Here is a 27,466-nt window from a genome sequence, read left to right as displayed (position 1 = left end):
TTTATAAAGAGGCTGGGCCACTCATGGCAACAACCATTGCGTCAACCAAATCATTATTGATTTACAATTGCTGCAGGACAGTTGATTTTGCTTCAGAAGTGTAGAAGAGAAATCCACACCCCCCCCGGCAGTTTCAAATGGGATAAATTTTGCAACTGGTTCAATGTTGTGCTTATGCAGGGCATATCCATATGGTTAGCTTAGCTCCTCTTGATGTTTCCAAGCTTTTACACCTTGTTTATCTACTTCAGAGCAAAAAAGAAGGTACCATGACTTTTCTCGTGCATACAGCTTCTGAAGCCAAGCCGACTGGAAGATTCACCATCAATACAAAAAGGACCTTTGCTGGAGTAGCATCGTTATTTTATTTTTTATTTCAAATCGTTTTTATTGAGCCAAACAATAAGAAAAACAATAAGATGCATTAAGAAGGTGACAGTAATATTCATAGTAATAATCATAATAACGCTAAACATGACAATAATGATACTAAAATGATGATAGTAAAAATAATAATAATAACAATAGTGACTGTGCTCAAGTGCCAAGTAACACCTTCTTCGCAGAGCGCATGCTTAATAGTATATAAGTGGTCAGAACAACCAATCCATACAGCAGGGCAAAATCAATTTTTTTACTCCAATTTTGTAGGGAGTAAAAGGCCTTCTAGACATAACAGTGTTTGGGAAATTATGGGTCATAACATGAGTACGATGTGTCAAGGGAATTCCACAGTTTCCTGTGCAATTTACGCCATGGAGAAGTATGGAGAGATTCATTATCAGCACCTCTTAAAGAGTATAGCCATTCCTGCCACATTCTAAAAGAGACTTTCACATCCCCAGCTTTGACTGCGACCTGATTAGGTTTACAATAATTGTTCCTAGATAGGCTACTCCATAGCCAAGGCAGGTTAAGCAGATCTGAAGGTAACAAGCCTGGAACAAAATGTAAATGTAAAAAGTGTGGGTGGATACATATACAGCATAACATTCAAGAATTAAGCCACCAGGTATTCTGTGAACAAAGAAGGTTGGTTGTGAGGGCACAGGAAGGCAGGAATTGGAGCCAAAGACTCTTACACTTTACAGACAGCTAAAACCCTGCTGAGCAAGGGAGAAGACCTCAACCCTTCAACCTTGCACAAAGAAAGAAACTTGTTCCAGCACGTTGCATACTAGAGGTCAATTTCTGCACATCCAGAATCCCATCTGCCACATCTGAGAGGAGACTAACAACCTCTAGTTGGCACTGCTCAATCTCCATGCATAAAGACAAAGCAACCAAGGTTTGGGTTGCAGAACCCTGCAGTTCTGCTGCAAAAGCATATCTACTCTGTCCAGAAGAGGGCCTAAACACCAAGTTCCAGCCGATTGGTATACCAAAACCTCCTTGCCCAGTTCTGGTCGATAAAACTCACCATCCTCGCATACTTTCATTAGCACCCTTGAAATGAGCAGAATCAAAGAGAACGCGTAAAGACTGCAACCACATCAAGAGAAAGACTTCCAACAAACCCACATGGTGGGACGTGCAGAGCGCTGAAGAGAGGAAATTGTTGTTTCTTTTTTACTAAGCTTTTCATATTAGGGCAAAGTACACCCATCACAGCAGGGTGGAGTATCAATGTATTATCTTCCAGAACAGGTGACTCAAGATATCCTCTCTCACGTACAGTGTGCCTGCCAGGTGACCAGATGCCAAAAGTATTCCCAGTTTTCAGAGCTAATTGCCACAAACACAATAACTCCCATCACAGGGTGCAGGAATGACCTGCCAGAATTCTCACAACATGTTCAGTAAAATGCCTTTAGGAATAACCAAAAAGCTCCAACTTTTTCCATCTTGGACGCATCCATAGGAGCTCTAATTCAGTAAGATACCCCATCAACCGCTTGCAGTCTACCCAACAGGATAAAATGATCTACTGTGTAAAAGGCATTGGATAAGCCAAAATGCATCCACATTAAAACTAAACATGTGTACACTGCCAACAACCTGTTATTCCACTTCTGCCCACTATGAACTCAGAGATACCAAAGGGGGTGATGGACGGAGTGCTTGACCAAATCAAACACTCACCCCCAGTCAACTGATCTGGGTTTAATCCATCATCATTCTTTAGCTCACTCCACCACCCCAGTTCGGACATGGCCATATGCAAATCAGTCTGACCCTGTGCCTCATGGGAACAGTCTAGCCCGAACAGCCAAGCCATGTCTTCCCTGGACCGGAAACAAGCATCCTGGGACCGGTTCACTCTACCACTGGATTCAAGATAGCCTGGCTGATGAGGATTATAAATCCGAAACCGGTCCCAGGATGCTTGTTTCCAGTCCAGGGAAGACATGGCTTGGCAGTTCGGGCTGGACTGTTCCCATGAGGCACAGGGTCAGACTGATTTGCTTATGGCCATGTCTGAACTGGGGTGGTGGAGTGAGCTAAAGAATGGTGATAGATTAAACCCAGATCAGTTGACTGGGGGTGAGTGTTTGATTTGCTCAAACGCTCAGTCAATCACCCCCTTTGGTATCGCTTTGTTCGCCCTAAGTTGGCAGGGTATGCCCAGACGGGGGTCCCTTGCTCACTCTACCACTGGATTCAAGATAGCCTGGCTGATAAGGATTATGAATCCGAAACCGGTCCCAGGATGCTTGTTTCCGGTCCAGGGAAGACAAGGCGTGGCAGTTCGGGCTGGACTGTTCCCATGAGGCACAGGGTCAGACTGATTTGCATATGGCCATGTCTGAACTGGGGTGGTGGAGTAAGCTAAAGAATGGTAATAGATTAAACCCAGATCAGTTGACTGGGGGTGAGTGTTTGATTTGCCCAAACGCTCCGTCCATCATCCCTTTGGTATCACTATGAACTCAAGCAGCCTACCTCCCAACTGCAAGTTAAGCTCATAACATGCAAGTTTAAGATTGATTGTTTTCTTCAATGATCTAGTTATGGTTTTGTCACAAAGGGTGCGATGCATACGTGTTTCATAGACTCTAAAACAACTTTAGGATAGGTTTTCACCAGAGAGGTTTGTCACAGGTACCCAGCACTTTTGTCATATATCCATGCTTCTCATAATTTATTTTTCCTTTGTACATCTGAAAGAATTGAAAGAGGACATTGTGGGAAAGGTTAGCCAATGAAAGGCACACCCATGAGCATATTCCAAATGGAAGCCTAATATTAGAAATCGAAACATAATATGGAATCACGGGCAGGCTAGTGGTTTTGTGCGCCGTACTGAAGTTGCAGGGAAATATTAATGACACACAAATCTTAGCCTGAAGATGGTTTGCAGGAAGCAAAGGGCTTTTGGCGGCTGTGCCGAGAATGTTCCAGTGCACTGTTCTGTGGCGACTATTATCTCTTGAGTTTGAAAAAAAAGCTTATATACCGGTAAGTAATACAGTAATATTTTTTTTTTTAAAACTTTAAAAATACTTTAAGACAATGAAAACTACGTGCAGGAGGGAAAACACTACATATTGAATGTATTGTGCAGCCATGAAAGGAGAAGTCAATAATAAAATAATAAAGTGACAGTTCACAGATAAATCTTAAATCTGACGTCAGCTAATTTTGTACTTGAATTCAACATCACTGAATCCCAATTTTATTATACAGCCACAAGTATTTTTATTATTTTCAAAGCAGAGAAGTACAAAAGAAATGTTATTATGAGCTTTTGTATTATGTTAAAATACAACCCTTAGAGTGAAAACGGGGTGGAAATAAAATATAAATATGAAATGTACATTCATGATTTCAAAATACCACATAATGTGTTTCCTTGCGCAACGACTGAATCAAAAGCAATTCAAAAAGGTCAGTGGTATACATCAGAGAATCATGTTGGCAGGCCAATGAAGTCTGCCGGGGGCTCTGCAGGCTTATTTAAAGATTCTCAGAATCAATAAAACAAGTGGTTATTAATACCAATATATTTGTACTTTAGGATTATCAAAGCATAATCCCACCTACATATTGAGCTTGCTTGATGAACTCCAACCATAGTGTTGTGAAACAGAAATAACAAGGGGTGGTGATGAGCAGAGATGAAACTGCAGTGGGTGATGTCAGAACTGTGAGAGAGTGTCAGTTCTGCAGATTCATACAAGAGCTCCTGGGCAGAGGGGAGGATCCAGAGTCTATTATGAGTTCCGAGGCATAGCTGCAGTGCGTCTAATTTCTCAGGAATCTATTTATTCCGGACCGGGAATAATGACGAGGAAAGTCATAACAGGATCATGGGGAACTGAGCATGGTTCATATCAAGAGCATAAAAAATAAACCTCTTCAGCAATGTATTTTAGTTGTAGGAAAAGTAAAAACATAAGCCTTTTTATTTAAACTGCATTTGATTGTGGAATAACACAATCTTAGACAATTCCTATTACTATCCGAAAGTGATTCAAATAATTCGTCCCTTTATTTAGGAGGTTGACAGAGCTACCACTGCAAGAGGCATCATAGGTTTGAGGTATATAAAATACATTGTGAAAGCAAGACACAAATGTGGAGTAAATTGCCTCTCCAAACTATGTAGACAATTTCTCTCCAAACACTGGAAAAAGTATCTAACCCACAAGAGTGCAGCAACCCCAGCAGTCAAGGGGTCACACCGATATTAGTGCAAACCACAGTGGCAAGAGTGGGATCCATAACTCATACACACAACGACTTGACCAGATGTAGACCACAATGACGGCCAGTCCATTTTAAATGTGCACTCTTGACAATATTCCAAGATGCTCTCTACAGCACAAGCACTGGCAAAGTATAGAATGCCACCAGACACTTACCCTTGAATGACTACCTTCTTGCAGAGATCCCCAAAGGTAAGAGTCTGGGAATGGGATGGAACTTTTTCCTCAAGTCATGTAGGCAAGCTCTGGATTTCGCTTCTAAACAACTTCCCCTAATTTAGGAATAAGAGTATGGCATTTTTGTTATAGTTTTATCACTTTTTAAATTTGATATTCTGATGCTCATATGCAGTGTCATAGGTTTGTTTAGCATGTTAAAATACCTGGTGCCCTGAAAGGAGTAAAACTACAAACATGCAGACTTTTGAGAAGCTGTATTCTAGGGTCTTTAGAGCATACCATGAAAAGAGAGGCTGTCCCCATTATCTGCACCAACTCAAATTGTAAATATATGTGTGAGACAAGGTTTCATAACAAACTGGGACAAAAAGAGAAAAAGAAAGGAGGAGAGGGACATAAGGGAGAACAAAACATGAGATGAATATCGAGACTTAGAATTACTTAGCAGCAACAACACATTTGGCTTCATTTAACAAAACTGAGCAGCCTATTGAACCTTAGAAAAGGCAATTGAAATACTGAAAACCTAAATATAATGTTGATCAGAGATTTGTCAGACAAGAAGGTTATCTTGGAGAGAATAAGGCTTACCCTTTCAACAGAATTTAAAGGGGAGGGAGGCCATTTCACCAACTTCTTAACAAGTTTGTTTTGCATGTTTAAAGTATAGTAGCGCACTCCCCCTCACCCTTAATGAAAAAATGAACTGTAACCAGCCTAAAGATAGCCAAATAATATGTGCGGAAAGATGTTTTAATAGCTCGTCCTTTGTTTAAATGGGTAACAAATGCATTCAGTCTTCAGAGATACACTTGAGGATCCCAGTGCTAAGATCACAATGTTGTAAGCTTGAAGGAAAGGATTATGCTAAATGCTAGGAGCAGGAAGCAACTTCTGAAAGGACACTTTCATTTGATTTGAATTTCAAGCCATCGTCAAACAGATCTCATTTCCCATTACCACTTCCCACCACACACCAAGAATAACCACCGCCACATTCTTTTTTACTGGAACATCAAAATCTTACAGGCTAACCCCCTTTCTCTGACTCGAAGAAGCAACTTTCCAATCAAAGCTCCACTGACTACCTCATTCTCCATTCCAAACTACTCCCTTCCTCCAATATCACATAAAGGCTTAAAGTCAAACTATTGTATGCTCATAGATCACAACATCTCAATCACTTTTGACCAGTCTGATAAGTTAATCACTCTACTATAAAACTGAATGACTCCTATTTACAACGTCTTTGCCCAACGAAATGATCAGCACCCACCATCCATCATATCAAATACACGAGCATTACAAAAGTGACTAAGTCACATAGGGCACAGACTCAAAAGAAAATTCACTCCCATAGGCTACATGAGTCAGATTTCCCTTTTTTTTTTTTGAGCAGAAGAAGATGTAAATAAAGGAATCCTTTTAGAAAAATCTTGATGGAGTCTCTGCATTATGTGACTTAGTTATTTTTTGGGCAAATTGTTTTATGGAGCAGTGCTCCTGTGTGGAAGATTAGGAGGCTGATCCACTTTAATTTGGACTAAAATGTTGAATTAAAAGTGATAGGTGCAAATTTGTTGACTCCGCCTCATTTTTGTAAATCCCCTATTTACAACCTCAGCTGCTATAAGGACCGTTCAAGAGCACAGAGACACTGTAGGAAGACGTATACAAAAGCCCAAATCAACAGGTCACCTTATACATAGACTAAGTCCAAACAAATGATAAAACGGTGCTCTTTCACCACAAAAATAACTTTCGAGGCTACAAAAATGTCCAAGGTTTTATCAACTGGTACAACATATTTTCAGTATAATTTAGACCTTTTCTGCACCCCAACTTAATTAAAAAAGAAACAAATTCCACCATCAAGCAGGCCGACCATAGCTAAGCACTACAAATCCCAACAGAGAGGAAGGTAAAACGCAACCTTAAAGTCAGCAGTTCAAAAAAAGAGGTTTGCAACAGAGGCCACTGCCCTCTCCTCACATCACCTCCCCTCACCCTACCCTACAATTCCTTACTTCCTGACCTTTAATCAGGGCAGCAGCTATGCAAACAGAGTCTAAAACACAGGTTAATTTCTATAGCACAACACATGATTTTCTAAATCAAAAGGAACCCTCGCGAAGTACAAAGGTTACCACATCAATGAAGTATATGCCAATGCGCATAAATGCCAAGTAGGCCAATAAGCATGTGACATTTAATCTCTGGCCTCAAAGAAATGACGCAAACTGACATTGTCCCATGGAAACATCAATTAGCTCCCAGGAAGGGTAAGAGTCACGTTTCATCACCTTTGACTATCCTACAAGATCCAGTAACCTCGCCAAAGTAAGCACGAACCATCAGATTCACAGCTAACGGTTATGGGTGCTTCTCCACCCAGGCTACTAACCTCAGAACACAAAAAATCAACACTCAAGGAATAATTGAAATTCTTCCCCGATATTAATTATTGGTAACCTCCATATATACTTCATGTGCAAACAGTCCTTTCCTTTCCTCTTAAAATTACCTGCATGCGAGTAATAATATTACCGTTACACACACACACAGCAATATATATCTTATAGAAGCAATAAAAGCTAATAATATGGTCTTGATTAATATTTCTATTGATGGACTATGTCCCACAAAACAAACTTATGTACACATTTTCTAAGGCAAAAAACACAGGTAGCTTTTAATTATTTCACAAAGGCATCACACTTAGCTGGTTGGGTATCTCTGTCACAATAATGACCTATGACCAATTCTCCTAAACACCTCAGCAATGGTCGGGCATTAGGGTTATACTGATTGCTGTCTACATGTAGAATAGATACTACCACTGCGAGACCACCTTTACATAGCAGATCTTGATGTAGGGAATAAAGATTTGATGCAATACACATAAGATTATTTCATTTTTTAGCCTCCCACTTGCAATAGTTGACTCACATGAAACTACTCCAAACACGTTAGTAAAAAATAATATGCAAATACATAAGAAAATAAATAAATATTGATAACATGCTCTAAATATTACACAAAATAATTGTTGTGAGAAAAGATATTCTTCATGAGACGGCCCATGCACTTATTAAAAAAAATATGTTTTTAATTATTTCTATTTACCTCGTTTAGTATACCTTCCTTACCTTGTTTTGTAAGCTTTTGGGCGTTAACTGACTCAGGCAAGTGATACTGCTGCCTAACTTCTTGACATACGGCTCTTTAACTGTTGCAGAAGGACACCTTGACCTTGAAAAGGTTTAGGCAAGAAATCCTGAAAGCTTGAAGCTTGTACTGGAAAGCCACATCCACAGACCTCCACATGATGGAAGGACCACATGGTGCCTTTCTGCAGACATTCTCTTCTTTTACAAGTCCCCAATGGGGGCACCACGGTTTAAAGTGCTCATGGGATAGCTAATATTCTCTGCACCTACAATTTGTGGTTTGATCACTTTTGTAGCATATCCCAAAAGCAATCTACTTGCGCCATAATTGTGCGTGAGGGAAGTATTTAATGCACCAGAGAAATATATATTGCAAGGCAGAGCCACAGAAATATATATTCCAAAGCAGAGCCGCAGAAATATATATTGCAAGGCAGAGCCGCAGAAATATATATTCCAAAGCAGAGCCGCAGGAATATATATTCCAAAGCAGAGCCGCAGGAATATATATTCCAAAGCAGAGCCACAGAAATATATATTGCAAGGCAGAGCCGTAGAAATATATATTCCAAAGCAGAGCCGCAGAAATATATATTCCAAAGCAGAGCCGCAGAAATATATATTCCAAAGCAGAGCTGCAGAAATATATATTCCAAAGCAGAGCCGCAGGAATATATATTCCAAAGCAGAGCCGCAGGAATATATATTCCAAAGCAGAGCCGCAGGAATATATATTCCAAAGCAGAGCCACAGAAATATATATTGCAAGGCAGAGCCGTAGAAATATATATTCCAAAGCAGAGCTGCAGAAATATATATTCCAAAGCAGAGCCGCAGAAATATATATTCCAAAGCAGAGCTGCAGAAATATATATTCCAAAGCAGAGCCGTAGAAATATATATTCCAAAGCAGAGCTGCAGAAATATATATTCCAAAGCAGAGCTACAGAAATATATATTCCAAAGCAGGGCTATATGAACTTAATTGGGAAAAAACAAACAGCTAATGCAGCTGGTACTATTGACTGAACTCAAGACCACAGCATGGACTCAGAGGCAGCATGGCTTGACATGGTCTAAACGGAGACATAACTGTAGATTACACTACTAATTAGTAAAAAAAAAAGGGCATATTGTCCTCAGAACCGTATTCCTGGCACACAATGCGTCGATTCATCCTCCTCATTAAAATGGAGGAAAGGTGTATCAAGCGCTGCCCCTGTGGATCTTTTGTTACCCTCACCCATAGGATCCATAGAATTACAAATGGTCTTCCTGAGGCACTTATACACTTACTTCGTTCTCTGTGACCATTAAATCACCATATTTCTTTCAAACCCTCCTCAGCTTCGTTCTGAAAGGCAACACAACAGCTCAGAGCCCCTGGAGGTCCAGCCCTTTTTGAGCCTAGCTTGCCACTCATCCTTGTCCTTGATATGTCTCACTGTACACTCAGAGCCACGGACCCTCCCAGAAGTGCCATGACTTCCCTAAAGTCCACTCTATCACCAACTGACGACTTCTGAAAGGACACTGCCACGTGGAGCGGAGTGCCCCCAAGGCTGCTGCAGCTCTTATTCCATCCACACGTTCAAGAGCTAAAGAAAAAGTGTTAAGATGTGTACTTATGTTTGCGGCCAGCCACACTCTAGCTACCACTAGCAGAAAGAGGATAATATAAAAATACAATTTGGTCAGTTTGTCTAACTGCTTTCCCAACTCTAAACCCTGGCCAGATGTGATGCGTGTATATTTCTCCACAGACGAATACAAGCCAGGCGCTCCGCACAAATGAATGCAGATTGACTTGTTTCTCCATTAGTTGAGAGTCGAGGATCTTCAGAGGGATATTGCTGTGAGACGAGCATCAATTGCGCCAATAAGGCTAAATGGACCTTTGTATCCAAGAAATCATTTGTTGACCTCTACTTGTGGTGTAACTGGAATTCTCAGCCCTCTTCATATGTCATTTCTGTAGCTTCTTTAGCTTGAGGTTAGAAAAAGTTTCTTGCGTAGCGTGTGCTGCAACAACAGCGAGTAATGCTCCCTTGGGTCTGAATTGGTGTTTCTCTCATACACTCTGCGGTTGAGCTCGGTGTGGATGTCCAACAGGTGCAGCCGCCTGTAGAAGAGAAAAGGCAGAATAATTAAGGAACAGCAGAAATTTACCACCACATGTTTAAAATGCAGACATACTCTAAAACAATGCAGTCATCAATACACAATTTCCATAGGTGTACCCAGATTCTAAGGAGGCTCCTCTCAATCTTCAGTAAGAATTTCCTGCTTCAAATGTTGCAAAAATTGTTTGCCATTTACTCCGTTCAGCATTCTTACACATGCACTCGAGGAGAACTAGTTATGTACCAAGGTATGCCCGCTTCCACACTAGTGATTTAGTTTCTCCTTTTTAAAATGTTAAATCAGTCGCTAAATTCATTTCACCAAGACAAACAGCAATACGAAAACAGCAGAGAGTCAAAGACCAGGCCAGCTAGAACCTCTTTATAAACAGAACAGAGTGCACGTGCTGCTATCGATTCTCTTTTGCCTGAATGCTTTTGGCTAAAACATCTGAAATGAAACCAATGTTTTATGTGCAAATAGTCACTTTTTATTTTGGTTTTCTTGCGTCAATTATTTAATTATTGACTTTTTTGAAAATTATTTCAAACAACGTTTTTGTTTTTACGACCTTATGTACAACACAACAAATATTTACAATATTTACTGACAATTTTTCATCATTCAGACAACAAACATACCTCTTCCATACAATGCACTATATACAACACTTAAATCCCAAACAAACAAAGAAGGAAATATAACAATTATTTTCAGTTGAAAACAATGAAATATTGCAACAAAGCCATATACAATTTATACAAAAGGATGAAAATTTGTAAAATTTTTATGTCACTCTAGATTTTTTGGCTTTTCCAGTCTACGCGTTTCGAACTCGTGTATCTATGGAGTTCTCATCAGGACCGTAGTCTCTCAGTTCTTAAGAGACCATACTGGATTCAATTGTTCCCGTCGTAAGAAATGGACTTGTTTAGAGGACCTCTTTTTTGTGCTGTGCTGTTTTTTCTATCAGTGTACATCCACTAATGGAGAAATCAAGCTCCGTGGACCTTAGGGTTCTGTGCCTTCGTCCGATTTGATTCGGACGAGGCGGGTGTAGCGTTCTGTCTCCCTCGTTAGTCAGCCGCGTTCTCAGTGTGAACGTTTCCGGGTCCGCAAAGGATCATCAGCTAGAACCTCAGCTTGAGACCTTTGGCAGATGCACGATTGGCCTCCCGGAGCACGAGATTCACTGTTTGGACACCACGCCAACCCTCTAGCCATCATCCTACAGGGAAAGGAGTCCTGATTTCCAGTGAACAAAAAATGATGATGTCATCACAGTAAAAAAAATGCAGCCCATTACTTTAGAGATCACAGATCAGAGCCTGTGAAAAGAGGTGGGGTATCAGTAGTAGGTGTCTACCATTCACCAGCTTCAGCAAGAGCTAAGCACGTTGTCAATAAAGTAGAGGATTAAGAGAGTCACTGGATTAAAAAACAAAACTGCGGACTAGGCGATGGGACCAAATCTGACAGAACAGAAAAGTTTCGTCAAGAGCCTGCTTTTTTTAAAACTCTTTATTTAACAAAACAACAAAATACACAGCAGGACAGTTAGTCATTTGACAGTGGTGGGTTACAACATGGGTACACAACACATTCGGTGTTACAGTCCGAGGCATTTTCAACATTTTGTGTCTACCTCTCTGCGTTTGGTGACTCTTGTGACCTCTACTCCCTCCTGCGTAGCTCAACCATGGGAGACAAGCACATTTCGTCCCAATGCTGCCCATTTCCGGTCCCATTTTTTAGGGCACCCTGTATTTTTTAAGACGTCTTTCTCCGCTATCATGGCCCTGTCCATGTCAGCCTCCCAACCTCTTATTAGTGGTGGTCTCCCTACTCCCCATTTTTGTGCTATGTTCCAATTAGCGAGGGCCCATTCCAGTGAAGCCCATGATTTTTCAGTTTGTGTTAGGTCGGTGGCTTCCCATATATTTAATAGACCGTTTTGGGCTGGGGTTAAGTCCCCTCCCCCACACACACTTTCCATTTTTGATGTGACCGCTGCCCACTATTTGAACGATTGGACATTCCCACATTGTGTGGACACAGGCCCCCTCCTTGGAGCACTCTCGAGGGCAATATGTATCTGTTCTCCTCCCCATCTTCACCAGGACTCTCGCTGTTAAGTAGACTCTGAGCAAGGTTTTGAAGAGCCTGCTTCTTGAGGCACATGAAAATCCATCATTCATCTTACAGCCCATGACCTTAACTGAAAACTGCAACCTAAGTGCATCTCTCACACAGCCTATACCACAGCTACGCTTACAGCTTAGAGGCGGCTTAACCGAAAGCCCCCATGACAGTTCATGTAACAGTGTTGGCTACCCTGAGGGCTCTTGCTTGTATGTCACCTTATTTCAAAATCAATAGATGCGTGAGCAAACAAAACCTAGCACAAACACATGCGCATCCCGCATATACTAACTTATGTGACTCCTCGCACTTTCCTTCAGATATACACTAGAACCAACTACCACGCATTATTCCGTGTACATTTGGTTTGAAATAAAGTTCTCTCCCTTTCAATAGCCCGGACCAAGTTGTGTTTCCATGGTAACACAAACACCGTCTATGGCCGCTCACGCGTGTTACGTGACTCCCCGCGTCACGCGTCGATCCCTGCCCTGGTTGGCTAACCCTTTCCGGCCCCGCCCCCTCACCGGCAGGCCGCGACCCCGGAAGACACTGGATATATTCGACTATTCCGGCCCCGTTCTCCATCGTTGGGGTCCGGTAAAAGGGCTTTCGCAGGAACACTGCGGGTGCCGAGCGTCAAGGGCGTAAGTGGATTACAATATTGGGGCAACGACTTTCGTGTCGACATATCTCTAAGCTAAGTACCACCCAATGTTTGTGTCATTTTGAGTCTGACTCTTTACCTGTTTTTCTCCTTCAAAGGGTGTGCCAAATACGCTTCCACCCCCCTCCTGTGACCCATGGGGTCACCTCGATACACCATAAAAGTGAAGACATTTTAATTTGTGCATTTAGTGATCGCCATAAAAACAATGTTACTCCATTGATCGCTACTAGGAAATGGCTTTCCTTTTTAAATACCCAGTATCACCATTTTTTACTTCACTCTTAGCACCGCACACGTCCAGTGACTAGTGCGTATTACCCCGGGTAAAGAGGTGGTGTTAAACGTACTGTTATGACGCTGCTCACTGCCCACCCACCATGTATGGAGCACCCTAAAACCGACCTGTATGATTAAGACAACCCGCTAATTGTATGTCTTGTCTTGTATGTATGTCCTTGTCGTTTTCTTCCACAGGTGCAGAAACCTAATGTGTAGAAGCCTCCTAAACCAGGAGTTACCTAGGAAGATAATTTTTATTAATTTTCTTTCTTTTTGCACTTTTTTACACCCACTTTTCACTTTCACGTCCCTAGGCAAGGGTGGGCCTTAGCGCGTCCATACCACCAGGGTCTAGAACACTTTTAAAGTTCTGAAGAATGCCTGGTAACCTTACACCGTTTTATAGGCAGAAACATGTTGACTGACGATAATTATTGGAAACAACCACACAATTAATTGTGGACGATTTTCCCAACACATAATTTTAAATATATGCTCTAAGTGACCACATAATAAATCATTTTTGGCTACACTTAGACATTTTTATATACCCCTCACCACCATTTAATTTACTTTCACTGCACGCCCTAAACTCACAAATACTGCTCCGCAGTAGTTCTGGCCTCGAAGCACACTAAAGAGGCACTCTGCCTCTTTAGTGGGGCCCAATGATGAAGCATGTCACCACCAGGTGGTGAGTGAGGGCCTTCCTAACCTACCTAAATGAGGCCGGTTACCTTTCTATCTTGCTCCTACGTGTGGTCTTATATAACCATACAACACTCTTTTGTTGTTTGAACAGATATAACCGGGGAATAAGAGTGTTACCTACCTCTCCCTACCTCTCTTCTTGTTTATACAAGTTCAGTAATAGCCTCACACAGCTAACACTGCAGATACAGACCTGCAGATACAGACCTGCCCGTCCGCGCCGGCGGCGCGCCGAAGGCGCGCCAAATGCGGGCCCGTCTGCGCCCGGATCGGGCCTAGGGCCACCCCCCCTGGTCCTGTTCCCTTGACCTCACGAAGATCATATACTTCGAGTATGCTCCGGCACCTGCGTCCCCTTCACCATCAGTTGTGCTTTGTACTTGACCCTCTGCTTCTAGCCATGATTCCGCCCATACCTGTCCTTGTTGTAAATCCTCTATACCCTTTCTGAGGGAGCCTTCTCTCACCACCGACAGGACATAGCTGATCTGATTGAGGACAAAAAACTAGATATATTAATCCTGACCGAAACCGGGATGGACAGCTCGTCCGATCCAGATCTAGTGATCGCAGTTCCCAAAGGCTTTTCTATTCAAAGATTGGACAGACAGCGTAAGAAAGGCGGTGGAATCGCAATCATCCTACGGGATGCATTTACTGCCAGAACCAATATAATCTCTTTACCATCATGTCAGGCGTTACAATTCTCCATTAAATTGACTCCCTCCTATAATTTTAAAGGGATCCTACTATACCGACCTCCGGGGTCGAGGATTGGATTTATTTCGGATCTCAGGGCCATTCTGGAATCATCAGCCCTTGATAGTTCTCTCACTGTCCTTGGCGATTTCAATTTTCATTTCGATAAAACCGAGGACAAGGACACTGAAGCCCTCCTAGCTGACATGACTATCTTTGGTCTCTCACTGTTGGTTAAATCCCCCACACACGATGCGGGACATATATTGGATGGCATTTTTTCTAATTTAGTGGATCTCCAGGTCTCTCAAATACTCCCCCTCACCTGGTCAGATCATCATGTTATCTTGGCTTCGCTGACTACTCATGATTCTGGCTCTCCCAAACAACCCTCCACTCCCCGTCAGCCCTTTCCGGCATGGAATGACATAGACTCTGCCAGCCTGAAAACTCTCTTGACTAATTCTACTCCCCTCCTATCAGCCGATCCCAACACCGCCATCACACAATTTAATGAGTGGGTGGGGGCTGCGGCCACCTATCTGGCCCCTGTTAAACAACGTTCTCGTAATAGATCTGCTCCGTCGGCCCCTGGTATTCAGAGGTTCTAAGAAATCAGAAACAACTGTGTAGGAACAAAGAGAGGCACTGGCGGAAAGACTATTCGGCGGAGGCCAAAATTAAGTATAAAGAAACACTTGTTATATACAAAACAATGATTAGCGAGGCTAAGAAAAAGTTCTTCAGCGACAGAATCGAACTCGCCAAAAATTCCAACAAGGCACTGTACGACACTACCAAGCAGTTAGCGGGTTACGCTCTTAATATGACTCCCCCTCCTTCTCAGTCGCTATGTGACGCCCTGGCCAAATTCTTTTATAGTAAAGTTAATGACATCTATTCTGCCTTCGCAAATAGCAATAATACCCCCTCCAATGTGCCGAAAATCTCCCGGACTGGACCCACCCTCTCTCAGTTTACAGATATTTCTAGCTCTCAGGTCGCGGACATTATATCCACCATAAGATCGGGTCCTGCTCTTGATCCATGTCCTCTTAAAGTATTACTTCCTGTCATCGAAGAGGTGCTTCCTGCCATCACTTCTATCTGCAATTCTATGTTCACTTCAGGCATTTACCCAGCTACTTTAAAACAGACTCTCATTAAACCACTGTTAAAGAAACCTCATCTTGACATGGAAGAATTAAAGAGTTATCGACCTATTGCTAGCCTCCCATTTCTGCCAAAAATAGCCGAAAAGGCACTGAATTTACAACTTTCGGCCTTTATAGAGGATCATCATCTGCTTGATGATTCCCAGTTTGGCTTTCGCCAATATCATGGGACGGAGACGGCTCTGATCAAAGCCGCGGATGATATTAGATCCATCCGTGACGCCGGGGGGGCAGCAGTCCTGATACTGCTTGACCTGTCGGCGGCTTTCGACACGGTCGATCATGCTACTTTGATCGACCGTGTCGAGAACATCGGTGTCCAACACAATGCCAGGAAACTGTTGGCCTCCTTTTTGGCCAATAGGACTCAGGTGGTTACAATGGGATCTTTCCATTCTTCCACTTTGTCTCTGCCATGTGGAGTTCCCCAAGGTTCATCCCTTAGTCCGACACTTTTTAACATCTACGTGTCGGACCTTGCCAATGTCATTCGTGCACATGGGATGAGCCTTACCTCCTATGCAGATGACACCCAGCTGGTCCTTGCCATTAAGAATGACGGCCACAAAAAAGCCAATGATCTCAATCAGGGCATGTTGGCAATTGGGAACTGGATGGCTTCCAATTGCCTAAAATTAAATTCCGACAAGACGGAAGTAGTTATTTTCGGTCATCTGACCCCGGAATGGTCCTCTTGTTGGTGGCCCTCATCATTAGGCTCTCCCCCTGAGCCTGTTAGCAAGGTGAGGAATCTGGGAGTCATTTTTGACGACGTCTCACCTTTCTCTCAGATGCTAACCAGATCACGTCCGCCGCTTTTTATAAATTGAGGCTAATCAAGAAAATCCTTCCTTTTCTTCCTGACTCAGCTGGCAAAACCTTGGTCACCTCACTGGTACTGACAACCCTGGATTATTGCAATGCTCTGTTCTTGAATGCACAAGAAAGAGTTTTGAATAAAATGCAAATAATCCAAAACTCAGCAGCCAGGCTTCTGGGCAGAATCCCCAAACACCATTCTGCTTCCGCAACCATTAGAGAATTACACTGGCTACCTATCAGGAATAGGATAAAATTCAAAGCTCTTTGTATAGTGTTCAAGGCCTTGCACAATATGGGACCTGCCTTCTTCACTCAAAATCTGATTCCTTACTGTCCCTCTAGAACCTTACGTTCCTCCAGTCTAAATGATCTCGGGGTTCCCCGCAGTAGATCTGTTTTATGGGGAGACAGAAGATTTCTTGTTTCAGCCCCCAAACTTTGGAACACTTTGCCTCCCTCGATCAAATCAAGCCGCTCACTCTGGTCTTTCCGTAAACAACTCAAGACCTGGCTTTTTAATCAGTAGATCCACTCTTCCCTTCACCGGTTAAATTCTGCAGAAATTCTAGCGCCGAGACGCCCATGGGCCTTTGTTCGCGCTCTAAATATTTTATTAAGAAATAAATAAATTTTATTAATAAATAAATACACCTATAGATCTGTGACAGCTTTATAGATGGCCTCTTCCACAGCTTAGTGGCAATGTATCTCACAGCCTAAGTGACTGTTTGAAAGTACCTTCCACAATAAAGCATTTTTTAACCCAGGGTTCTGATTCAAAACTAGTTGGTAAAAGAAAATCTCATAATTTGAGGAAGATGGGCCAATCCAGAGGAGAACCCACTGGTGAAAATACCAAGAGGCATTATCACTTTTTTGAGAAATCTGATGTTTCCTCCAGTTTTCCACTGCACAAATCAGATCAGAGGACTTTGTTACCTGTCAGCTCTGAATCATAGACTTCAAAGGTTTCATTAAAAAAAAGTAGTTCTTAAAAGATGTTTATAGGTTTGCACAACTGGCTACCCAGATCTGATGCTGGTTTTCCACCTTCCCTGAACCACTGTTGGTTTCTTCTACAGATCTGTGGATGATTACTTAAAAACGAAAGGAACTGCTTTTCTTTTTAAAAGGTGAATAGAGTACAAAGCCCAAAAATATTTGTTTCACATTTTTTTAAGTGTAAAAAGCCTTAATAATGGCGAGCTTGCCCTACATATAAATCTTACATTGGAAATGTCAATAGGTCTGGTTTTCGCAAGGGTGAAGATTCAGGTTTTAATTTTTTTATTTTTATTATTGAAGCATATGCCACTAAAAGAAATAAAACTGAAAAAGACATTTGCTGAGTAAACGTGACGACCATAAGCTAGCCATTAATGTTTAATATAAATAATAACTTGAATTAAATTATGGGTGCTCATTAGCAGGCAGGTGTACCTAAACCATTTTCACTTTGAATGTGCATCACAGGTAAACATGATTACTAATGCCATAAAGAAAGGTACTGTTGGCTTTGAGATACGATAACTTGAAGAGAAATCCATCCTTGTGAGTTAAAACTAAAAAATAAAAAGGACAAACATGAAAAGTAAAAGATCTGCCAGAGTGAAGTATAGTTCCCCAAGGCCTGGCACCTAAGAGCACTTTTTTTTAAGTGGATGCGCACATGTGGTCTAGCAGAATGCCATGACTCACAGTGCAAGACATCTTTTCTTGAGTATACGGACTTCTACAATCTATGGCACGCCGTTCATTTACATCTAGGTTTCCAACTTCTACGTACTCTACTACTTGTGGTGTGCTCCCAGCCATCTACTACTGATCATAGACTCTAAAACCTTGCACGAGGGTGGAGTACTGTGCTTTATCTCAATGCAAGACAATCAAGAGCTAAACTTGGCCGAATCAATTCCCCATTATGTATCTTGTGGGGACCGGAAACAAAATGTGAATTACAGTTAACCAGACCGATTTATGAAGAGGTTTTTTTGCCAACGTACGACTGTTGTAGCTGAAGTGGCAAAACCTGCAAATGACTCTGACCCTGTTTTAATGTTATTTTTATAGATCAGAAAAGACTTTCTTCTTAAAACAAGAGTATGAAGCCTCCCTTGAAGGAGATTAATAAGAAACAGTTAACTGACGGTTGTAGAGAAGTATGAGTTTCAAAGTGTGGTTCACAAATCATGTGCCAGGGAAACAAAATCAGCTTTAAGAATTAAATACTGAACAGGGTATTACTTGGTAGCAGTAACTCCCAAAAGTGCTTTATTGGTTAAGGAAAATGCTACTTACCAGTATGCATCTGTTCTTGGCATGTAGAGCTTAGATTCGTATACTTTAGCATAGATCGCCATCTGGTGTTGGGCTCTGATGTTTGCACTTTGTTATTGTAGAAGTCTTTGTAGTCACGAGATAGGTGACTCCTCCTTTGGTTAGTTCCAGACAATTTCCTATGCGGACGACACCCAGGTGATAGTCCCCATAGAGAAGGACCTCGCCGTGACCAGGGCAAAATTCAAGAGCTGCATGATAAAAATTATCACATGGATGAGGAAGAACTTCGTACAGCTGAACTCCAATAAAACAGAAATCCTGCTAAGGAGTTATTGTCCTCAGGTGGTGGCCCACGGAACTGGGGTCTGCCCCTACACCCAAAAAATAGGCCAAAGACCTAGGTATCATAATAGACGACAGACTGTCCATGGAAAAGCATGTTAAATCGCTTTCAGGCAAATGCTTCAGCCTGATGTGCATGCTGAGCAAAATCTTCCAGTGGATCCCCTTCTCTTCTAGAAAGGTTCTCATCCAGGCGCTCCTAGTCAATAGACTAGACTATGGGAACTCTTTACTGGTAGGGATTAGGGAAGATCTGTTGTCAAGGCTGCAGGTAGTACAGAACACAGCAGCACGCTGGCCCTCAACAAACCGGCATGCACCCCATCACTGCCTCTACTACGAGAACTCCACTGGCTCCCCATTAGGAAAAGATCTATTTTTAAACTCTTATGCCTGGTATTGAACTCTCTCCATGGGTTAGGCCCGGCATATCGAACAACAAATATTAGAATGGTATATACTGGGACGCCAGCTGAGATCCAGCAGGAAAAAGCTGCTCTGTCCCCGAAGAATAAAAAAAGGCAAGATGGGGACGCCACCTTCTCCCACCTAGCCCCAAAACACTGGAATGGTCTGCCAGAAGGCATCCGGGCATGTACCAATCTGGCAAAATTCAAGAAACATCTGAAAACCCGGTTTTGGACTGCATACATTTAAACTCTTGTTGCAAAACTTTTGCAGTACAAAATGCACACAGTACAGCACTGATGAATAACATTGTGCGCAAAAAATATAAAACCATATTAGATATTTCTAACAGTTGCTTCTGTCAAAACATTTCACCTGAAAGCAGGTACTTGACCGCTTTCTCAATCATGGGGACACAGAGTCACTTCTGTCGTCTCCCCCAGGGATTCAAGAGTAGTCCGGGGTTATTTTCAGCCAGAGTAACAGAGTTACTACAAACGTATGATGATGAGGCTCTATCTTATGTTGATGACATCTATCTAACGGACTATGACTTGGACAGGCACTTGAACAGAGTGAATACCATTATACTTGGATTCGCCTCTGAAGGGTACAAATTCAACTTTAAAAAATCACGAATTGCCCATCTCAGCGTCCTTTTTCTAGGATATGAGTTATCAAGTTAAGGCAAAAGCCTGGCAGCGAACTTTATAGAAAAGTGTGCACTGCTCCAACCTCCAAAAACACTGAAAAACTTACAGTCAATTCTAGGTTTCCTAATTGTCGGAAGAACTTACATTCTAAATTACGCAGAAAGGGTTAAACCTCTCTACGAATTAATCAAAACTGATTTCAAAACAACTAATTGGACTCAAAAACATACAGGAATTTTGCGTTTAGTGCAAACAGACATGTTAGCAACAACACATTTACAGACACGTGTAAACGTACGCAACCTTGTAATCAGAATAATTCCAGGAAAATGCGGATTCACATACTTAACCTTTAATGAAGGTGAAAAGGTACCAATTACTTACAAAGCACACTTTTACACACAAGCTGAAATGAAATTCACTTCTACAGAAAAAAATCTGACAACGGTTCAAACTGCAGTAGCAAAAGAGAGAGCCCTCGCACAGGGAAAACTCATAATGGTCGTTACTCCTGTACCTGCCTTAGAGGCAGTGACCAAAGCAAGCATTCCAAATGCAAAGGCTTTACATCCAAGATGGATACAATCGGTTACTTCTTTTGCTGCAACAGACGTTGAATACGTTTTTGACACTTATTTGAAAACACAAGAATTTCTACAATACAAACAAGAATGTCCTCTGCCAACTGAGATTCTGCCTCTAGAACAGTACGAATGTATAATTTATACAGACGGATCAGCACAACCCGCAATTGGGGGTAAACAAGCTTATAGTGCTGCATGCGCGATTGTTAAAGGTCGCTGGCGCGATGGTAAATTCTGACCTATGGTCACAAAAACACAATCGCTCAGAGATTGTACAGCTCAGGGAGCTGAACTTCAAGCATTCAAGATTGCGCTTGAAAATACCGATCGCGAATTCTCCACACTCATAGTGTGCGATTCGTATTATTGCGTTCAATCTTACAATGAATACTTGCAGAACTGGATTCTGAATGGTTTCAAAGATGCTAAAGGTGACACTATCAAGCATAAGTTGCTTTGGGAACAAGTAGTTCAATTACAGAAAGAACTACAAAAGACTCACGTGATCCATACACTGAGTCATCAGCGTGATGGCGTTCATGTTGCAGGGAATTCATTGGCTGAGGAAGCCGAGAAGGCAGCTGTGCAAACGGCTTCCGTAGCTGCAATAACTCGTTCAAAAACAAAAATAGACCGCAAAATTATGCAAGCTGTCGCAGCTTTCAATAAAGACAGCGGTAAAACGTTACCAAAAGGCTTTCCACTCTAGTACTCATATATAACTGAATAATGTTCCGTTTGCTTTAATCCCTGAAGTGGGGGATAGGGTAATTCCAAACATGGAACATAGATTAGGACTAATCTTAGCAGCACACGAAGGGCTCGCCTCTGCACACATCGGTGTTGCCGCCACAGTATCATTATTAAAACAGAGATATGGTGGCCGCGCATGAGGAAACAGACCCGAAACTATGTTTTGGAATGTGAAATCTGCCAGAAGATGAAAGTCTCTACAGTGAAACGTCCTGCGCAGACGCCCCTTCTAATTTCAGATAAACCATTAGCTTGCGTTTACCTGGACCACTGCCGTCCCTTGCAGAGGGATGGTAACTATAAATATATCATGGTCGCAGTGGATTCATGCTCGAGATTCATTTGGATGTGGCCTCTGTTATAAAAGGTTTGCGAGTCTTTATCGGCACATACGCAGTCGGCACACTACATTCTGACCAGGGTCCTGCGTTTACCTCCAAAGCTTACAAAGAGGCCATGGCCAGCAGGGGCGTTGCAATGCGGTATTCTAGTCCATTCCATCCTGAGGGAAATTCTGTAGTGGGGATAAAAATCCCGGACATAAAGCAATCTATAACAGGTAGGGTATTAGGCTTGGGTGACGGGTGGGTTAAACATCTAATAAGTGTCCAACGTAGTCTTAACAATCTGCCAAGAAGTTTTCTGGGTGGAATCACTCCATACAAAATCCTTTTTGGTACTAGAATGCTTGTCCAGGACCTTTATCGTCACACTTCAGTGGTAGAACAAAAACCCTTTGATATCAAAGACCGTTTGGCTGTTTTATGGGGCTTAAATGAAACAAGGAGAAGTCTAAGCAACACATTACAGAAGCCAATGACCACTGAAGAAAAACCACCGGTCCCAGCAAGGCCTGCCTGGATTCTAAAGATTGGGGATCTAGTCAGACAAAAGATCACGGACAAGAAGGAATTTGGGCCTTCTTACAGACAACCAGTACCTGTGCTAGCAATCCATGGATCAAGAACAGTGTTACTGCCGCCCCTTGCTGGAAGAAAGGAGAACAGGTTTGTGTCTATCGACCTGGTAAAACCACATCATGTGGCCGATCATAAGTAGTAGGCCAAGCGGACACCAAAGATGTAGCAGACGACCAAATCTGGCTACTATCCAAGAGGTTCAAACTGAGAGACTCATCACCTTTGAAGAATCTGCAGTGCGGAAAGAAGGACTATGCAACAAAGCCATGGAACTTGTGCCTCTTGAAACCCAATAACAGTTCGTCAAGATTCACTTGTCTACAATGATATAGCATCTGACTATACTAATATGACAAAGGATCCAGTAGCTCCAGTGAATTCAAGTAATCCTGATGCAATAGCAACAATTGATAGAACTGCCTCTGGCTATTTCATTAACTTTGATACGTTTTCCGCGGATCCCAGCGAACCTGAAACGACGCCAGCTAAAAGAACTTTTAAATAACAGAACTTTTTCATCAACTAGAAAAAAACTATCTGGTTTCACCATGGGTTGAACTTTGGATTGTGCTAGGCGTACTTTTCCTCCTACTTTGGCAATTCTTGTATTAAGTTTGGGAATGCTGATAAATGGGAGATATAGTAAAATGGACACAGCAAGTAAGAACATCAACTTACTCCTCATGCCACACAAATCATCTCATTGTGAACAAAGAGACTTGACATCAGTGAACATCACAGCCGTTCCTATACCTGGTGGTATAGCATGGGACAGAACTGATTATGACATCTTTTGCCCCGCAGAGCTGTTGATGATTCCACATCAATTCAAGGTTTCCTTGAGTGACTTTGTTTCACCCAGCACATTTTCTGATGATTGGGACTTTGAGACTATTAATAATATGATGTCAGACTTAGAAATGTCAGCAAAATTTACAAAACATGAATACTCAGAAGGTTCATCAGATTATAAACAAATGTATTGTTTTAATCACTATGGTCATCATTATTTGCACAAATCTGCAAACCCTAGAAATGTTTATGCTTTCAATCAATGGGAACATTGTCCAATGCCACCAAAAGGTAGCTCAAAAATATTCTATGAAAAATGTCCATACTTCTCAGGTTTTAATGTCTCAAATCCAGAAACATTTTATTTTAAAAATGTTAATAAGACAGGAACGAAAAGTATGTTGACTAATACTAAACAAATTTATTCTGTGGCCTTTTATGCCCAGCTTTTCTCATTAAGTTTTGACTTTTGGAAAGACAACATTGAGACAAAAACTGTCTGAGGCACAAAAGACTGGCAAGTGCAGGGAATAGAAGCTTAATTTAGAGCCTGCATCATCCCTGAACAAATAATGTTTTTGAACGACACTGTGCAACAGACATCCTGTCTTGGCCTAGCCAAGATAAAAGATTTAAACAAACAGTCCATACCTACACCCTACACCTGATAGTAAAAACACTACAGAGGGAGGCGCTGACGTAAAAACAATTTTACTTAAAAACAGAACTGATCCTGATTGAAAAAAATGGTTAATCTGGCCCACAGACACAAACAACTGTCAAGATAGATTCCAAAATAAGACACATTTGTTTACATTCACTAGGCATGGGATAGTAACATCATACAGTGTAGGAAAACTGTGCCTTGAGTGGCTACAAAAGTCCACACTAACAGAGGTAAAACAACACTTATCTTTACTTAAAGATGGCGTTAATTTGAGGAACTTCTTACAAGGGCCTCCTAATACGCGTCAGAAACGTTTTATAAACGCTGGTATATATGCCATTTATAATGAAGCTTAGAAAGCGACACAAGCAGAGACTGCAGAACGAATACAAGAAATTGATTGTATTCATTTAGAGAAATCTCTCTCTGTATTTGACAATGGGTTAATGACGGTAATCCAGAATGTATTCTTTGGACAGCAGAGTATCCTCTGTCATAGACATATGGAACAGGACTTGCTCATGCTACAGCATGGACAGTCACAATTGCATTCTATAATGCTATTAGGCTGGACGTTACAAAATCTTCGTTCTGGATACGTGCCATAGCATCTAATCAACACCACGTCATTGTTTTCAGTATTTAACCTTACAGATAAACAAATCACTTTGGCACAAAGAGGAGCAAGACTATACGGTGCTGAGCATTGAAAAACTGGAACGATTACCATTAACTGTTTCGGAAAAATCTGCAACAGAATGGCTAATACACGGGACAATCACTCTGCCTGTCACAATTTTCCTTTTTCAGTATTGTTTGAAACATATACCAGCAAGCGTATATGAAAGGTTGGGTAAAGAACACATCAAGTCAACATGGGATTTATCATACACATACAGATGTTGGAGTGGGGGAAAAGAAGTATTTCTTAGAGGTACAAATTGCAAAAGCGCACTAAGCGGTACACTTTAGGAGGCAAGGTGCATTCTGGATTCAGGAGGGTCAGTGGCGGTGATCCTCCTGGACCTCAGTGCAGCCTTTGATACGGTGGACCACCGTGTGCTTCTCCATCGGCTGGCGAGGGCAGGAGTCGCGGGTAAGGCGCTTGCTTGGATAGACTCCTTTCTATCAGGCCGCTCATTCCAGGTGTGGGACGGCAGTTCACACTCTGCCCCTCTTCCACTCTCAAGCGGAGTCCCTCAGGGGTCTTCGCTTAGTCCCACCCTGTTCAATGTGTATATGGCCCCATTGGAAGACGTCATTGCCCCCTATGGAATAAAAACAGTGAGTTATGCGGATGACACGCAACTTGTCGTTTCACTATCTCACCTTGACAACCATCCAGAGAACTTATTGAACTGCCTCCAGGACATTCATCTCTGGATGTGCGAGTCATCGCTGAAGCTCAATGGAGCAAAAACTGAAATAATGCTTATGGGCAAGAAATGGACATCCATTCCCTCGTCGGTCTGGCCAGACGTTTTCGGTGAGGTACCTACCCCGAAAAAAGAAATTAAGACACTGGGAATCTGGCTGGAACCAGAACTGACCATGAAGACCCAAGCAGCCAAAACAGCAGGCATCTGTTTTGGACTCATGCGATCCATACGTAAGATCCTTCCACTTCTTCCCCCTGTATCAAGGAAATTACTGGTCCAAGGCCTTATCCTTGCCCGGTTGGACTACAGCAATGCCATTTACCTCGGCGCGCCTGAATACACCATGGCTAAACTACAACGGACACAAAATGCGGCGGCGCGGCTCATCATGGGCCTTCCTTCCAGAGCCCCAGCCAGTCCAGCCCTCAAAGCCCTACATTGGCTCCCAGTACGTCAGAGGGTGGAATTTAAGGCTATGTGCACCGCCCATAAACTCATCAACGGTGTAGGCCCTGCCGTTATGGAAGACATGGTCACCCCCTATAAAGCCCCTAGACGTCTGCGCTCAAATAACGAACGCCTGGCCATTGTCCCCAGATTCAGAAAAGTACGCACCGGTGGTCGACGCTTTGCGGTAAAAGCGTCCTCAGGATGGAATTCACACCCCCGCAGCCTCCGTCTGGAACCCTGCTACCCACTCTTTCGTAAAAGACTGAAAACCTTCCTTTTCCCCAAATAGTACCCACTACAGTATCCCCTCCTCTTCGGTCTACACTAATTTAACAGCGCGGGGATGCCTTCGGGTCACCAGGCGCTTTACAAATCGCTAAATAAATTTACAAATCGCTAAATAAATGTCAGGATATTAATTTACAAGGAGCCTGTGATGGTTCTTCGACCAACTTATCCTGCCACCTGCAAGGTTCTCCAGCTGCAGTGATAGATTCAATTTTTAGGCAGCTTTCTAATGGAAGCTACATTATGTTGAATGATCACAGCTGCTGTGGCATGTTGCCAGGAATAGCCTATCTTGTATCTGTGTCAGCCAGGGTCACTTGTTGTATGCAAGTATTGTTTCCTAAAGCTAAGACAGACAGGGGATCGCCGTATGGCCTTCACTGAACATCTCTTCTATATGAATTGATACTTTAAGCAGAATGAAAGCCATTCTTTTACAAAAAAACCTGTGCCACTGACCTCGTCCACAGAGACGTATGAACTGCAAGTTGCAAGGCCTTCTGCAGAGATACATGTCCTTTTATCCACAAACTTCCCTATACATTTCGTAGAACTGTTAGGTCGTATCTTAAACATGTCTGATACCAGTGGTATTGTACATGTATTTAAGACGGTTTTTTCGGGACTGCTAGCACCTTTTGAAGCAGTCCTCGGCATATTTCCAAACTTCGTGCACTCGGTGTTTGGCGGACTGCCTCTCGTTTTGGGACTCACAGCAGGAATATTATTTTTGGTACTTCTGCTCCGATATGGCAAGCCAATCCACCAACGACGCCCAGATCACAGTGGAGAACACTCTTCTGGCAATGAGGCGTCGTGAGCGCATAATCCAAATTGTGTGCTTGGCTCTTTTAACGCCGTAAATGCGGCGGTTTTTCCACCGCGGTGCGGGCGTTCTATTAGGTGGGTGGGGCGGCGTCGGCCGTTGGCCGACGGCAGCACTAGCGAGGTAGTGCTCCCATCGGCCAACGGCCGACAGCAGCACGCAAGGGGTTAAGAGATCTGAATACCACATGGTTTCTATCATTCAGACCAATCTGGCAAGATTGCATCTTACCTGTTCTACGATGCCTACTAAATGGAGAAGAATCCGTGTGACATCTGTCTGAAACTCCCATCAGTAATGCAAATGGAAGTTGATACTTTGCTTGGACCAGTAACGGCTCATGCACTATGTTGTCCCCAACGGCTACCAATCCTGATGACGGCATTCATTGAGGTCTTACAGATGCAAACTGCTGGCGGTGAGATACGTGGAACAACAGGCACACAGGTACCATCCGCGACGAACATTGCTAATGCGTCTGACGCTGGCGGCGATGCTTTTCA

The 27,466-nt window shown here is 42.5% G+C and overlaps 1 protein-coding gene across 7 annotated transcripts in view; it reads right to left on the bottom strand.

Annotated features, from left to right (window-relative positions):
- Positions 1–3,614: 3,614 nt before the first annotated feature.
- CFLAR (CASP8 and FADD like apoptosis regulator) overlaps positions 3,615–27,466 on the bottom strand; it is a 384,910-nt gene continuing 361,058 nt past the window's right edge. For 6 of the 7 annotated variants that reach the window (XM_078680198.1, XM_078680202.1, XM_078680201.1 and 3 more), the window contains one exon: positions 3,615–10,121. In XM_078680198.1, coding sequence (XP_078536324.1) covers positions 9,983–10,121 — 139 coding nt within the window. In that variant the 3' untranslated portion in view covers positions 3,615–9,982. The remainder of the gene's footprint in view (positions 10,122–27,466) is intronic. The other variant, XR_013608637.1, reaches the window with a different exon arrangement.

Source organism: Lissotriton helveticus, chromosome 3_1 (genome assembly GCF_964261635.1).
Source record: "Lissotriton helveticus chromosome 3_1, aLisHel1.1, whole genome shotgun sequence".
NCBI classification, from domain to species: Eukaryota; Metazoa; Chordata; class Amphibia; order Caudata; family Salamandridae; genus Lissotriton; species Lissotriton helveticus.
This window is presented reverse-complemented; position numbering and strand designations above follow the sequence as displayed.